Here is a 16,014-nt window from a genome sequence, read left to right as displayed (position 1 = left end):
GCAGAAAGTTGTAAAATTCTGAAGGGTAAAATCTTACTGCAAAAATTCCAAAAATTTTGCATAGAAATGGAGGAGTTATAATAAAGTCTGATTTCCCATTTTCATCCTAGGGAAGACAATGTGTCCATGAGACACTTTTAATCCAAAGTAATTCTCCGTGCAGTAGGCGTGCGTCCTGAACAACACTGTTAATCTGCTTCTAACTGCCCAGAAGGTATGCAGAACCTTTATTGGCATTATCCATTTATCTGATTTGTAAGTTAATGGGATATTTCTGGTTGGAGTAACCTACAGAACATTGGAAAATATTTCCTGTTGGCTCTCTCATGGAAATGTGAGAAATGCAGCGTCTACCCAGAAGTAAAAACATACTGTCCCTGAGCAGGTTGTCACAAGGGGCATTCTGTTCATCATAAAATAGTATCCTCATCCAAGGCCTGCTTGTCTTTAGACTGCAATCTCCCAAGACTGGAAGAGCACTTTCCAAGTAACAGTGATTTATGCTAATGTGAATAGATAATGAATACTACAGTATTTGATAAACATACCATTTGTTTGGGGATAGTCAGACTTCCAGGTTTTCTTCTCTGGACCTGAACCTGGAGAACTATCCTACTTAATATCCTCAAGGTTTCCAGACTCTAGTCTCCATTTGAGGATGTCTAACAGTGTTAAATACCCTAGGAGCACCCTAATAGTTCCAGTCTGTTACAAATGCTCTGAGAGTTATAGTCAGGCTGTAGCCTCTTCAATCCAGCAGGGAAAAAATGGAAAAAGTCCCTTTTTGGTTTGGAATAAAAAACTATCAGAAACAGACAAAAAGAAAACTCTGAAAACTTTTGGCTTGGAAAAATACTGAAATAGTCACAAGATGAAGAATAATTCATGTCTCTATTGCTCCCTCCATCCAGAATCTGGAAAACAAAGCATCTTGACTGTGCCTGCAGCCTCCCTGAAAGACGAGGAAACAGCAGGCATAATGATACAGGGGAACTGTAAAAGGCTGATGGGAGAACTGATTTAGAAGCAGACATGAGTAAATTGGATTGATTTGGAGATTGGATGTGCAGAAGTAATTGAAGTAATTGCTGAGTACTGCTCAGAGCTCCTGCAGCAGGAGTGTCAACATCATCTTTGTAAAAAGCTGTCACCACTAATCCTCATTCACATATATAGTTTGAGAAAAACCTGAAGAGTGAGGAAAAAAAAAACATAGAAATGCAAAATATGTATATTTGTAATATATTTGTAGTAGTATATATTTGTAATAGTCACTATTTAAGAGTCAATACTGATTATTAAATACCATAGAATTACAGAATTTTATAATAGTTTGGGTTGGAAAGGACCTTAAGATCATCCAGTTCCAACCCCCCTGCCATGGGCAGGGACACCTCACACCAAACCATCTCACCCAAGGCTCTGTCCAACCTGGCCTTGAACACTGCCAGGGATGGAGCATCCACAGCTTTCTTGGGCAACCTGTTCCAGTGCCTCACCACCCTAATAGGAAAGAACTTCTTATATCTAACCTGAACTTCCCCTGTTTAAGTTTGAACCCATTACCCCTTGTCCTATCGCTGCAGTATAAAGAATGATTTATTTATGTTTTACCTTTTAGGGATAAAGACCCTAGGAACAGAGGAACTGCAATGCTGGAACCAGTTTGAACCTGTGTTTGATCTAAGTCTTGTATCCTGCTTCAAACAATCATCAAAAACAGCTGGATCAGAAAACTGCAGAAGAAATCTCCACTAGTGATAATAACCCCACAGGATAAAAGTCTTCCTATCCTTATCACATATATCCTTGAGCATCAGGCTTTTTATTTAGCACACACTTTTTTTTTTTTTTAATGTTACAGTATGTTCTCACGATGCATGTAAATGTCTAACCCTTTTTTAATGCTGTATAGCCCACAGCCCTTTCAGATGCAGGCATCAGCATGGAGAAGCAGATGCTTTAGTGCAAAAGGTAAGATATAAAATTGAAGAGGTGTGGTATGAGCTGCATTTTAAAATAAAATTCAACAAAAAGAGTTGAATGTCAGAGTGCAGCAGAAAGAGTGGGCTGTTTAGAGTGCTTGTCCCCCTGTATGATATGAATGCAGCCAATACAGACCAGCAGCAAATGGGCTGTGGGAGACAGGCAAGGCTGCAGCTCACCAAGTGTGGTGTGCAGAAGGAGGCTAAAGAGATGTAAAGTGGGTAAGACAAACCATAAATATCGGATATATGACCTCACATGGATACAAGTGTGCAACACATGGGATCACAAGTTCATTTCATTCCCTACCTATTTCTACCTATTCTGGTTTTACCTATTTCTGTTTTATAGGATATGTTTTGTTCAGTGTATTTTGAACCTGTATTCTTTTACCCTTGCATTTCATTCAGGATGGAAGAAGGCAATATTTAAGTTCTCAGTATAAAGAACAGCCAATAAAAAAGATATTGTTGTAAGGCAGTACTACTAGACACTTGTATGAAGCAAAGTCTAAATATATTTGTTCCATAACTTTTTACATATATATATTAGGAAAATAGAGAAAACACTAAACTGCTAGCTAATTTTCAAACTGGATCTGTTTTGCTTCCAATTTACAGGATTACAGAAAGTTCATACCATGTTTTTATTATTACTTGCAATAGGAAATCCATTTTAAATTACAAATGCCATGGACATTCCAATATGGTGTGTGAAAGTAGGAGCAGTCATAAGACTGCATGAAAACTTCAGGTGCTTCAGGTGCTTTTCTTCTGCTGTGTTAAACACTCAGAACATAGACTAATCAGATGATGCCAATAGTCTGAATGCTGTATTGTATATCACTAGCGCCCTGGGATGTAATTAAGATATATCACTAGGCAGGTAAACAAGTCTGGATTATGCCTGGCTGCTTGGGGGAAACTATCTGTGACTGGCTGGCTTTATTCAGCTACAGAAGAGCAAGGAGAAGAAGGGTATGACCCTAACCGCGTACTACACAGCTTCACTTGAGGGTTCATCCAAGAGACAAGATCTGGCAAAGCCCCATACAGCCCTGGGAGTTAAGGCTTCCCAATACTCAGTATTTCATACCTCCAAGCTTAGGTATCTATCTCCTCCTTTGATAGCCTGGGATTCTTTTGAACTCATGCTGGCCACTGAAATGCCCCAAGTATTCCAGTGTTTATAGGGCTTTGTTTTGAGTCCTGGATTTTTCTGTGGGAATCAATTAGGAAAATGTTAAACATGGCAACACCAGAATCTGGTGTTTAGGCATAGGTTGATTTTGTGAGCCATGACAGACCCATGATTGCATCTGTTATGGAAAGCAGAGGAGAGAGAGAGCCTGGAAAGAGAAGTAGTATTGGGAAAGATCCAGAAAGCTGTGATTTACAATAGTGTCAAGGGTCCCCTATAGTAGTCTGTCTCAGTGGCTGACCATGGTGGGAGTAGCTACATAGAGCTACATCTGTAGTGTGTTATTGACCTTTCTCTCTTCCTTTCTTCCAATTTGTTGCTATAAACATCTGTATATTTTGGCTACATCTAGAAGCAAACCTATAGTCACTACTGAAGCTCTAAGGAGACCTATGAAAATAACCAACCAGCCAATGAATAATTCATCAGTGCTGGAATATTTTAATTGACTTCAAGATATGCTGTTTAGTATTAAGTGAAGTGTATCTCCTGATTAGGAAGTCTATTTTCCTTTGTTATTAATTTTTTAGCTTTTGTGTAAAATGACTGGGTTTTCTTTTCAATCTTCATAAAATAAAAGGCTTTTACATCTAGGAAGAGGTCTCTGTAATCACTTAAAAATGGTAAATTGACACACAGCAGTATGGGGAGTTCCCAGACATTCCACCTGTAACAACAGAGGTCCTGGAAGTACAGACAGCCTGTTCAGGCACATCAGGTGCCACCCATGCTGCTTACTGTCCTGTTGGGACATACCCCAGTAACTCACTGTGGTTGAGCACATGGGGTCCTGAAATTCAGGGGTACATTTTTTTCACCTTGCTGCTCTATTTTGGGAAGACAAATCACCTATACAAGGTGACAGCCAACATCTATGAAGTAGTGCAAGTGCTGAGCAGTGTCTGTAGAGTGAATTTAAACACTCTGGGAATCCATCTGGTAACTTCAGAAATGCATTAGTGCAGAACAGATGCATACCTCTCGCTTCTGGTCAACTTCTCGACTTGTGGTATAAGCAAAAATTGCATATTCATAAATGCAAAGCACAATTCAGTACTGTTCATTTGGCCTTTTAACAGTCGAATCTGGAGTATAATCACAGTTGTGCTTCTCAGGAGATAAACTGTAATGTCCATAAGGATATTCTTCACACATGCTATGAAGTCTAAAACTGCCTTTCTGCAGCTATTCTCCTAACCTCCCTCCAAGAGTGACAGCAGGTAGCAGCAAATGGTAGCTTGCTGGGAGATATACATACTCCCTCTTTTATCATCACTGTGAACTGCAAGAAGAATCAGGATCCGGGTTTCCTATACTTCATTCACCTCAATGGAGTGAGGAAAATTGTGGCAGAGGACAGAAGATGGCTAAACCCGCAGTTTCTCCAACACAGCAATTTAATGTTTTGTCACTGACATACTGTTCTCCACTTTCTCCTACACATTATTATGAGGAGCAAAAAAAAAAAAAACACCAAACATGAGTAATCTCTGGATTAACTTCTTTCCAGGGTAATGTGCAGCTGTTCACAATTGGGGTTTTCTTGTTGAAAACTGTTGGTTATTGTGCTTTTGAGATTTCCTTTCTCTCCTATACACTAAAGCTGAATGAAGGTTTACTTCTAAAGGTCATTTTAAAGTGTGGTAGCAGGGTAGGTATATTTCCCCTCTGAACTACTGTGATAGCTTGACACTGGGAAGTCATACATGGCCAAGTGTTAATTACAGACTCCACAAGTTTTGCAATCGTTGAGGGTAGGTCACCTGTCTAGAATTTTTTTCACTCCCTTTACTCATCTGTGGAAGATCAACACCACTGTAACAATTTAGACATATTAAGGATCAACTCCTGTTTTTAAAGATACGTATATGTCCTGGTTTCAGCTGGGATAGAGTTTTTTTTCTTCCTTGTAGCTGGTGCAGTGCTGTCTTCAGTCTGAGAACAGCACTGATAACACCTATGTTTTTAGTTGCTGCTCAGTAATGTTTACCCCGACCAAGGACATTCTGAGTCTCATGCTCTGCCAGGGAAGAAGGGAAGCTGGGAGGGAGCAGAGACAGGGCACCTGACCCAAACTAGCCAAAGAGGTATTCCATATCACAGCCCAGTATATAAAAGGAGGGGAATTACCTGGAAGGGACCGATTGCAGCTCAGGTTGGGCTGGGTATTGGCCAGCAGGTGGTGAGCACTTGTATTGTGCATCACTTGTTTTCTGAGCTTTCATTTCTCCTTTTTTGTTGCTTCCTATTATTATCAGTATTGTTATTGCTGGTATTCTTTCTATTATCACTATATTTTATTTTTGTTTTGAACTATTCTTATCTCAACCCACAGGTTTTACATTCTTCTGATTCTCCTCCCCATCCCACCCAAGGGATCAGTGGGCAGCTGCATGGTACTTAGTTTCCAGCTGGGTTTAAACCACAACAGTGTGTTATGTCATGGTTTATTTATTTGGAATGTTCTGGTTGACTATTTTCTAGCCCTGTTGATTTAGTACCTTTGATTTTTCCAGTCACTGCAACTACTATTTCAAAACAGTTAAGCCAGAAAATACCTGTCAGATGATGGAAGTCAAGCATAGTACAAGACATCTGAGTGTACCATGATAGATCATACAGCTGATAAACCTGTACTCCATTATCCATTCAGAATTGTCCTTCTCTCTGACCTTTCACAACAAAGCAGGAGGGGCTTCCACAACTTCACCTGTGTGATGAAACAAATAGTAATTATTTGATAGCTCAAGGGCAGCACTTTATGTATGTTACAACTTGGTTAGACTAAGAGAAGTTGGGAGGTAGTTCAGGAGAATTGCAGTAGATGAAGTACAGCTGACAGTGACCTGTGCCTTGGATGTTTTATCATTACATTGTCTGCCTTTGACTCTTCAAGGATTTTAAAGCATTTGAATTACAAGTTACTGTGGTAACTCGCATGTTGTAAAGGACCAAGCACAGTGGGATGCATAGTGGCCCAGGGCTGGTGCTCAGCATGCACAGGTTCAGAGTTCGACTGCGAGGACACAGCTGAAGGGACTGTCTTTTGCATGGCCAGTGAGATCTTTTTCTTGACATCTCACCTGCTACATCTGATAGAGAAAAATATTACACCACCTTACATCAAAATGGGAGGAAGCGGTATATTCCTCACATTACATACTTTCAAGAGAGCAGTGGGGATAAGGCGACATTACAACTAATGCATACTATTCTTATTAATGTGATGTTGGGTAGCGCTGCTAAACCACACACTCAATGAATCTCATCCAGAACTCTTGGTATGACCCTGGAAATCACTAAAGTTCACATAATTAAAGAAGTTTCCCTTTATTTGTTTTCCTGGGTTCAAATCACTACCATTCAACTCCAGGTTTTTTTCTAGCATGGAGCCTTGCAAAAATACAAAGCTTCGGGAAAACAAGTCTTGCGACAGCCGGTGGCCACGGCCGCCTCAGCAGCGTCTACCAGCGGCAACTTTGGCATCGAAGTTGCTATGGTTTGAGAGGGAAACGCCGGGAGCCAGCTGAACGAACTCCGGCGCTGCGAGGCTCGGCAGCTGAAGCCCCACCGAGCGGGCCCTCGTCCGCTGCAGGCCCCGGCCGCATTTTCACGGCCACCACCGGGCCTGCGCTCGGGCCTCGCCGGGCAGCGGGGGCCGCAGGGACTCTGTGCGGACATCTGGCACCCCTGGAGGCGGGAAGAGCGGATCAGATGTCGGCTACCAGGGGCTCAGGCAGGTGCCGGGCAGAGGGGCGGCACTGCTGGGATGAGAGGGGCAGGGCAGGTCAGGCCAGCGAACCCCTCACAGTAAGGCACGGCCCGTCCCAGCCCCGCCCCAGTCCCCCGCGGGGCGGTGGGGAGCGGCTGGGCAGCCCCAGCGGCCTCCGCCTCCTCTGGCAGCGCGGGGAAGGACAGCAGCTAGAGGGAGCTCCTCCGGACTGCATCTGCCCGTGCGCCCCGGTTCCTTTCATAGGCTCTCCCGCCCCGTCCCCTCCCTCCTTCCCCCGTGATGGCGGAGGACAGCGAGTCTGCGGCCAGCCAGCAGAGCCTGGAGCTGGATGACCAGGACACCTGCGGCATAGACGGCGACAATGAGGAGGAGACCGAGCACGCCAAGGGGTAGGGGCGTGCTGCGGGACGGCCGGTCGGGCGCAGCCCGGGGAGGCAGCCCTTGTGTCTGCTGCTGCTGCGGCAGCAGTAGGGCTGGACGTGCCGCCGCGGATACTGTGCGCGGCGGGCCGGGCCGGGCTTCCGTTGCCACCCGGCGAGGGCGGGCAGGGGAGTGCAGGGCATGCGAAGCGCGCTGCTGTCAACCGGCGGGAGGCCTGCACGGCGCGGCCCGGCCCGGCCCGGCCTGGCGCTCCTCCGCGGCGCTTGCGCGTGTACGGCCCGCGGCCGAGGGGCCCCGGCGGCGGCGCCCCGCGTCCCCCTCCCGGGCCGCTCTCCGCTGCGACTGGCAGAGTGCGGGCGAGGGAGGGAGGGCCCTGTTGCCTCGCTGTGCTGCACGGCTCCGCTCCCCGCCGGGACCGAAGGGAGAGGCGGGGGCATGGGCCCCCGGCCTGAAGTGAGGGCAGCGGGGCTAGCGCTTTTTCTCTGGACACCGGCCTTAAAAGCGAGCCTTAAAAGGGAGGGTAAATTCTGTTCTGTTATCTGTGCTTTCTCAGGATTTGGGGGCGTTTCTTGGGAATTCTGGCCGTTGGAGAGGGCCCCGTGATGGGCCACGGCGCCCTGGGAAATACCCCTATGGTCCCTTCCTTGTTTCGGTCGGTTCCAGCTGAGCGGCCCCCTCGCGTCAGGCCTCATACCCCCATGTGCCCCCTGACACCCACCCGCACGCTCCCATCCCGCCCTGAGGATCTGTCCAGGCATCATCTCTGTCACTGTCCTGCAGACGCTCCTCTTCAACATCACCTATTGTCCAAAAAGGAAATATTACCTGTAAATCCACATGCTGTAGAGAGCAGAGATCGTGTTTTACCAGGGCATTAGCGGAGCAAGTGCTGTTGTTCTGTTTGTAGTTCCTTCTCCGCTAATCTTGTGTCTTAAATCTTCCCACGCTGCGGATCAGGTGCTGTCTCCAGTTGCTTGGGGAGCTGACAGGAGAGGCAGCCAGTATAAATGCGGCTCCCTGCAGCCGGGCGCTGTTGGGCTGTGCGCAGTGTGGTTCTGTCCAGCCGCAAGGTGCCAAGGGTCTGGCTTGCTCGGCACGTCTGGGAGGAACATGTTTTAAAAACTGACTTCAGTAAAATGTACTTTTTTGCAGGGTTATCAGATGTGATTGCAGAGAAAATGCTTTGTTGTTGCAACCAGGAGTGGCTGGAGTAACCTAAAATAGAACTAGGTTAATCTATACGCAACTGCACAGATACCTTCCTCGTGAATTTCTGATTGATCAAGTTGAGAGCATTTCTGTAGGTGATTGGTGTTTGAGGATGTGTGTTTGTCATCTCCTGCCCTGTGATTTGCTTGGCAACAGGCAGCTCTGCGTCTTAAATGTGGCCAGAGAAATCTAGGAGGCCGTTTAGGACTGACTTGTCTAAAAGGCAGGAAAGGGGAAAACTTTGATGCTTGCTGCTGACAGTAAATTCATGGCATGCACACTGAGACAGTTGTGTCAATTATAGTAATATAAGTCTGGCATATTGAAAAGGGACAAAGTAGTGTTTAATTATCTTGGAGCCTTTGTTACATTTGTGTGTAAATATGCCACAGTTGATGATTCCCAAATATGCAAAAATAACGCCACTAACAGCAGAGAATGATTACTGCTCTTCGCAAGAGCCAACCTGACATGCCAGAAGAGATTACTTGATAGCTGGCTGACGCCTGCCTAGAATTCATTCGTACCTTATTACTACTTCAGTTTCCTCTTCTGTTTGTGTGTGTGACTGAGCTGTAGTTGCCCTCTGCAGTGTAGCTAGGCTTGCAGCTATGCGCTCGGGCTGCTGTGGCAGCCAGCGCAGGAGAGCAGTGTCTAAGAAGCAGCCAGAGAACAAAGAATTGCACTTTGGTGTGTTCTGAATCACGGCTTGCTGCTCTACTCCAGCCTGGGTCTGTGAGGGACAACCGCTGCAGCTGTGGGCTGTATGCTGTTCTCCCCAAAACTTGGCCTTGTTGAATATCCCCAGTGTGTTTCAGTGAATATCCCACAAGTATTTCAAAGAAGCTGCTTTATTCATCTTAGAATAAGAAAGTGAATGCTTCCAAGTTATATGAAGTTTAATTAAATTAGTGGTAGACCATTCCAGTAGAAAAAAAACCTCTGTTATTATCAGTTTTCTATTATGCTTCTGATGCATCCTGATATTGTGTCTTCTGTCTTCTGTACAGTATTGTAGACTTCTAATAAAGTCTAATATTGCATTTTGAATTACTTTATTTTCCTGTAATCTTTGAGAGTCTCATTTGCCACTATCTGTCTGCAGGCTGAAGCTTTCAAACAGATTCCATCAAATGAAAAGAAAAACACTACAGCAAACACAAAGATCTACTTTTGATCTGGGAGATTAACCCATGGTAGTAGGAGCCTAATTATTCCGTTTTCTCTCTATTATAGTATATTATTTTTTCAGGTAACTTTAAAGTGTACTTTGAGCTTTTAGATTAGTTTGTATGTACCTAAACAATCTATGAGCGGTCTCGCTACTTGCGATGATGAGTGTGTGAACGGGCTTGCTAAATTCTGAATGGTCTCTATTGCTGCCTATCAATACTTAGTCTCATGCCATTTTAATCCTCGCTTTTTTAGAAGGAGGTAGAGTGTGTTTTATGTCAGTCTCTAATAGTATTGCTTTGTAAATGAAATTACTTTCAAGCTGTTTCTTGACATTTGAAAATAAGTCCTTATAATTCTGATTGAAAAAACGTGATTTCTTATATATATGTTTTACTGTTAAAAAAAATTGCTGTTTTTTTTAATGTGCTTGAGCATTGAATGTCTGCAGCAGAAAATACCATTTTACAGCTCTCAACTGTGCAAATGTCTTTGTCCTCTGATTCTGCTCCTGTTTTTTAGATGCAGGATTATGTATGTTGTGTGAGTCATTGCTGTTCTCCTGTTCTGTGTCTGCAGCTTGCTCCTTCTAGATGCATTATGCTGTACTTGTTCAGTTTCATAATAAAGTGTTGTTTACAAAATAGCTTTGTTAGTTTGTATGTAGAAAAATGTATTTATTGCACCTGAATCTACCCTGCTGAGCCTAGCTTTTTAAGATCTTGTAGTACATTCTCAATAACTCCTTATGCTCTATGGTAGAAAGGCTTTGGGCACAGAACATTTAGTAAACAGATGAGGAAAAAAAGTATGACCTTTAAACAACTCCCCTAAACCTCACAAATTATTTACTTTTAATGTCTCAGTAGTATAGCCCTTTGATTACTGTTAAAAGGAAACTTCATAACCAGCACTACTTTTAGATAAATATATATATATATTTTTTAAGGTACTGGAGACAGTGCTCAGTTTTAGCAGGTGAGATTTGCATCTTAGTGTGCAGACTTGAAGGAGGAGGCAGAGGAAACATGCAGAGCTTTGAGGAGTATGTTTGGTTAGGTTTTAAGGCATTGCTGCTACATTTTCATGCTCAAAAAACTTGCATTTCCAAGTACAGAAATGTATGCAAATGAAATCTTTGTCCAGAGAGTTTTTTACTAAGGGTAATTTGTTTGTAAGTGGAATTTGAAGGACATAAGCCCTTCTGGTCAGGACCTTCTTTCTTGAAGTGGTATTAGTCTAATACAGCAACGGGCAAGCCCTTTACATCTAAGCCTCCATTTTATTTATGAACCAAGGACAGTCCTACTATAAGTAATACTATGTGGAAATTTTGTGGAATCTTGCCCATATACATGAGACCTGATTTCTGTGGTCAAAAATATCTATAGATCTTCAGAAATGTAGTTTTGCAACCTCACAGAGAGAGCCAAAACACTGTGAAGGTAAAAACCACACAGAGGCCTAGGCCTTTGCAGCTTAAAAATAAACATCTGAAGTACGTGTTTGGTTTTAAATTTAAGAAATTGCTACCTTAAAATTCCCATTCAATGTAATTTAAAACAAGTATTGGTACTACAAAAAGCTGTTTCGGTTAAAGAAGAACTTAGCACCCCAAAAGGCAGTTAAAATAACCCTGACAAATACTCAGTGGGAAAAGATAATCTCAAATCAAAACAAAGGGAGCCAAAACAGTTTGACCACCTGAGTAACTGTCATGCTCCCCCTGATTCTTCTGTCTCAGCTTTTCATGGTTTTGGTCAGAGCTGCACAAAGTAAGTTTCTCTGCCTCTGCCACTCCTCTCCCCAAATGCAGTTAAGTATTCCCATTTTTCAGTTAATAAAAAAACCACATGGACAAACCCCCCAAAACCCAACACATGCAGGGAGAAGCAAGAGTCTTTTTTTCACGTTCATGCAAAACACCAGATGTGTGTACATAAGTGGAAAGGTATGTGGGTGGGATCATGGGCTTGCATTTGTTAACTTGCAGACGAAATCTTGAAACTGTGGGCCTAAGTGACTGTCTCAGAGTCATATCCACAGCCTGTTTCTGTGGCAAGGGTAAATCTTTCTGGGGCAGAACGAGGTCTTTTGACTCTTCTTTTGCCTCAGCTGAATTTTTATTTACATTCCACTTTTGTCCTGTCCTTGCTTCTTTCTTACTCATCAGCCTGACAAAACTGTCATTGTGGATGCAGTTAAAAATACTTTAGTCCACACTTAGGTAAACCTCAGCCTCAGTGCGTAGGCTTGCCCTCCTGTCAGTAAAGTGCTCCTGGTATAAAAGCGTGTCTCTACTAGACTGACACAGTCAAAATCTTGCCAAGTCTAATGTTGAATATTTTTCTTAATATGACCAGCTCTGCTCTACGTGGTAGGCTGGGGCAGATGTGTTGATCTGATGCATCGAAAGGTTATGTTTCCTGTCCTGACAGCTAGACATGGCGTCACCCTGAGTTCCATATCCTTTTCCCGCTTCCCACATGGAACCTGCATTCCGAGTTGTGTCACCTTAACAGTAGGAGGGTAGGTCAGCAAAAGGGATTTCACACTTAAGGGTCAGCTTTGATAGAAGTGGGAAACTCCCCCTCTCCCCCCCCCCCCCCCCAAAGTTCTAAGAATGAGATTCACAGGTGCATCAGACCAGACAAAGGAGAACTCAGCCCTTAGTCAGCCCACAAGTATTTTAATTAAGAGAAAAGCTTTTAATAGGAGCTTTTGCTTTTAATCTTGTTACCTTTTCATATCCTTTGTGTCTTCATGTTCAGTGTAGTTACTACAAGTTGAGCAACAAAGTTCCTCCCTTCCCAGCCATTCCCACTCCCAGTTTTGTGTTTTTTCAAGGCAGTGTGAGAGGACAAAAAATCATGCAATGTTTTGGTTTTGCTTTTGCCCTAGTTTGCTTGGTATCTCTGGTTGTAACTTGTGTTGGACAAACCTGTTTACTCAGTGGAAGTTTCTGCGTGCGGCCTGCTGCCAAATCTCTGGGTTGCAGGCGTGCCTAAATAGTTGAAGGACGGGTGGATCTCTCTTTTAAATCCTCTTTTTATATTCTGTGGACTGCAACAGTAAAAAAGACTGACCCAAGCAGGACAGTGTGCCTAAATCACTGCTCTGAACATCACTGGATAACCTGTTACACAAAGATACTGGTATTTATTTTGCAAGAGGCCATGTGAAAACTCTAAACCTGAAAGTCATAAGCCAAGGACTGGGAATTCAAGAAGGTTTTAAAAGAAATTGGTAGTTTTAAAAACCATGTATATTTTATAGCAATTTAGTCCTGTCTTCCCTCTTTCCCAGCTAAAAAATACTCATTTCTATATGAAAAAGAGATGGTCAAAGAACAAACTGAGATTATCCTGGTAAAAGTACAGTTTAACTGGGGATAACATTAGTTAAGCTTGGCAAAGCTGATGCTTCTTCATAGCTGCCAAACGTTTTTGAGTACCATTGTTCATTATTTCACCAAACTAAATAAAACATCAACCCTCAGGTAGTCCCAGTGAATAGAATTCCACTGCAGTGTTAAGTGGGACTGGCTCCTGGTGAAAGGCAAGAAGACAAGTGAGCTGTACCAGTGCTACTCGGGACTCTGCACCTGCTGAGTGTGTCCGTTCGAGAATGGTGTTTGCTGAAACTCATAGTAGTCTTACGTTCATACATGGAAGTCCTTGGGAGTCAGCTCACAGGCACAGTGGCATCATTTGTTTGCTGTATGTGAAATTTTGGAGGAAAAGGTGAAAGTTTGTGAAAGTTCAAGAAAGTAGAAGAGTACCTCATTAAGTGAGTTTTAGCAAAGGTGAAATCACTTTCCCCAGTAGTTTTAGCTCAGTTTTGCTAGAGGTGGTAAAGCCCTAGGTCTTGTATATGTTTGGTTTTTTACTCTCTTATATTTATAACCTCTTGTCAGACCTTTGGGTCTGTTCTGTGTTTAAATTCTGCACAAAATGACAGCTTGGTGTAACGCCCTTCAAATAGATTTAAATTTAATTATTTTAAACTGAGAGTATAGAAATTGTTAACAGAATCGGCTAGGTGATCAGGCAGTGTCTTCATCCTGCAACAGAAAATTTCCTCCCTGCCTCACACAACTTAATCTTTTGTTTCTGCAGACTTACTCTTCTTTCTCCTCTGTGTGTTTGGTCTGCTACCCTTTTGTCCATCGAGTAACCCTTGGTGCAATCCCAAAGGGGTCTGCACTTACAACCCTCTTTCTTCTTTCTGGGAGCCTACCTTCACCCAGTGTCACTATTAATGTTAAGGGTTGATCTTTCACTAGAGGCTGTTCTAGACAACAGTAATGATCTCACAAAATGAGTCTTTGTTTAGTTGCATGTTTGATTAATTGCAGGCTTTTGGCCTCCCAATTAGACATAGAGTGTTTCTTGACTGGTTGGGCTCTGACAAGGTATAAGTGTTAAAGAGAGGCAAATCTTGAAAGTGAGCACGTTACAGTGAATAACATGACCCTTAAACATGTTGGTCTTAATAACTAATTATTTAGTTATGTTCTTCTAATTTCTCTTTCTTTTGGTTTGCCAGTTTCATATCTGATTCCTCTGCCCCCAGATTAAAATAAACAATTGTTTTTTTCTGTCCCAGTAAAAAACATCCAAGCCCCAATATCTGTCTTGAGCTCCATTGTGTGTACATGGTTTTGCTGGGAGATTAACCTCTTGAAGAAGATTCAGTGTTAACTGACTCATTGCCTCCTTATTTGCCTTCCGTCTTAGAGTTGCCAACACATCCCACACTTGCAAATTCTAAATCTAATCTTGATTCCATATCCTGATTATTTGTCAAATTAGAATATTCTTAAAGAAGAAAGGAGTTGTATTATCAATAGTGAAAATATGGCAGAAAATGCATGTGCGGTGTATACTTCGGTGTTTTGTTTTGGTTGGTTTTGCTGTTTTGTTGGGTTTTTGTTTGTTTTGGTGTTTGTTCTTTTTTCTTTAATTAAAGTAAGACTTTCATCACTACATACAAACAGTTCCAAACAATATTCCCTGAAAACAGGATGGTTTTGTTTGGATTGTTCTCAAATTCAGATATGCCTGGTGAGTATGAAGGGGGAAAAATATTGGGCCACTAATAGTTACTGGAGGCTATTTTCTTCAATTCCTGCACTTTCCTGAGTGCTCCAAACTCTGTTGTATTTGGTTGTTTCACTTTTCTGCTGGGTAATAGCCTGGAGAATAGCACTGGCTGTTACATAGTGTCACAATTTGACACTAGTGTGTCAAAATGCCTTGTTGTGCTGGGGCCTGAATATAAAACAAATTAGAAAGTACTTGCAGGAGGTTTTTCGGCAATGCTGTCAGTTCCCCCTTTCCTCCCTTTCTACTGCCTTTTTTCCACATTCAGACTGCTGTTAGATTTTTCATATTAAAATGCTGGTTTTCCCATATTTAGCTTCTTTGAATTTTAAGCTCAGTGGTATTGATTCTTCTCATTGCTCATTCTCTGAATCTCTGGCAGAAGTCCTGGAGGGGATTTGGGAGCGAAGAAGAAGAAAAAGAAGCAGAAGAGAAAAAAGGAGAAACCAAATTCTGGAGGCACCAAATCAGATTCTGCGTCTGACTCCCAGGAGATTAAAATTCAACAGCCTTCAAAAGTGAGAGCCTGGTTCTGTTTTAATTTGTGCTTGCTTTCTAATTTAATTTTAATTTGTGCATTGCTTTTTTTGTAAAAGCTAGTTGGTAGTTCTGCCTTAACACATGAGAATTAAGCAGATAGTTATTGTCCTGAATAGACAGAAGCAAGGTAAGACCTGATGTTTGCAAACGGCACAAAGTTAGTTGGAGAGTCATTGTTACCACCGTAGTACGCTGTGAGAAAAGCAGAGGAGGAGGTGTTTTGTCTTTCTTTTCCAGCAGTTAGAACTCAGGCTAGTGACAACTTTGTATCAGGAAATCTTAATCTTCAGTGGTAATGCTTTTAAATAGATTTTGTTTACTGAATTGCCTTTAGTTTAGCCACCATCTCACTTGGTGTAGCTCAATTTCAGTGACTTGTACAGCATCGTGCTATCTGATGGTGAGCATCAGCAATAGGAGGGAAGTTGTAACCTGCTGTGCTAACCAGAGTCTCATTTGGCCAAAGCACTGGCATGTCATCTTGCATGAAATGAGGTAATCTCTAACATGGAGATGCAGACACTTCTCGCTATCTGAAAGGCCTCCACTGTAAATAAGAATGCAAAATTATGTGAGGGGGATATACAACCTTTGTGAACTTTGTGATAAAATAGCATTGTCTATGGGCTTTTGACTACCACATTCTGAACAAACAGTAAATAATATGACATGCTGGCTTTTTAACAT

General features: G+C 42.7%; 1 protein-coding gene and 1 long non-coding RNA gene across 3 annotated transcripts in view; one reads left to right on the top strand and one right to left on the bottom strand.

Annotated features, from left to right (window-relative positions):
* Positions 1–877: 877 nt before the first annotated feature.
* On the bottom strand, positions 878–6,220 carry LOC130611621 (uncharacterized). The gene is made up of 2 exons (XR_008975273.1): positions 5,745–6,220; positions 878–1,188 (listed from the first exon to the last, which is right to left on the bottom strand). It is a non-coding gene; the product is annotated as an uncharacterized LOC130611621 (long non-coding RNA).
* An 838-nt stretch (positions 6,221–7,058) lies between these two features.
* Positions 7,059–16,014, top strand: part of NMT2 (N-myristoyltransferase 2) — a 34,000-nt gene continuing 25,044 nt past the window's right edge. The window contains exons 1-2 of one of the 2 annotated variants that reach the window (XM_057432515.1): positions 7,059–7,308; positions 15,170–15,305. In XM_057432515.1, the coding sequence (XP_057288498.1) occupies positions 7,199–7,308; positions 15,170–15,305 (246 nt within the window). In that variant the 5' untranslated portion in view covers positions 7,059–7,198. The remainder of the gene's footprint in view (positions 7,309–15,169; positions 15,306–16,014) is intronic. The other variant, XM_057432514.1, reaches the window with a different exon arrangement.

This window comes from Pezoporus wallicus, unplaced genomic scaffold (assembly GCF_028554395.1).
Source record: "Pezoporus wallicus isolate ANWC-B61680 ecotype Strahan unplaced genomic scaffold, APGP_CSIRO_Pwel_v1 scaffold_2584, whole genome shotgun sequence".
NCBI classification, from domain to species: Eukaryota; Metazoa; Chordata; class Aves; order Psittaciformes; family Psittacidae; genus Pezoporus; species Pezoporus wallicus.
Note: the sequence above shows the minus strand (reverse complement) of the source record. Positions and strands in the feature narration are given on the sequence as shown.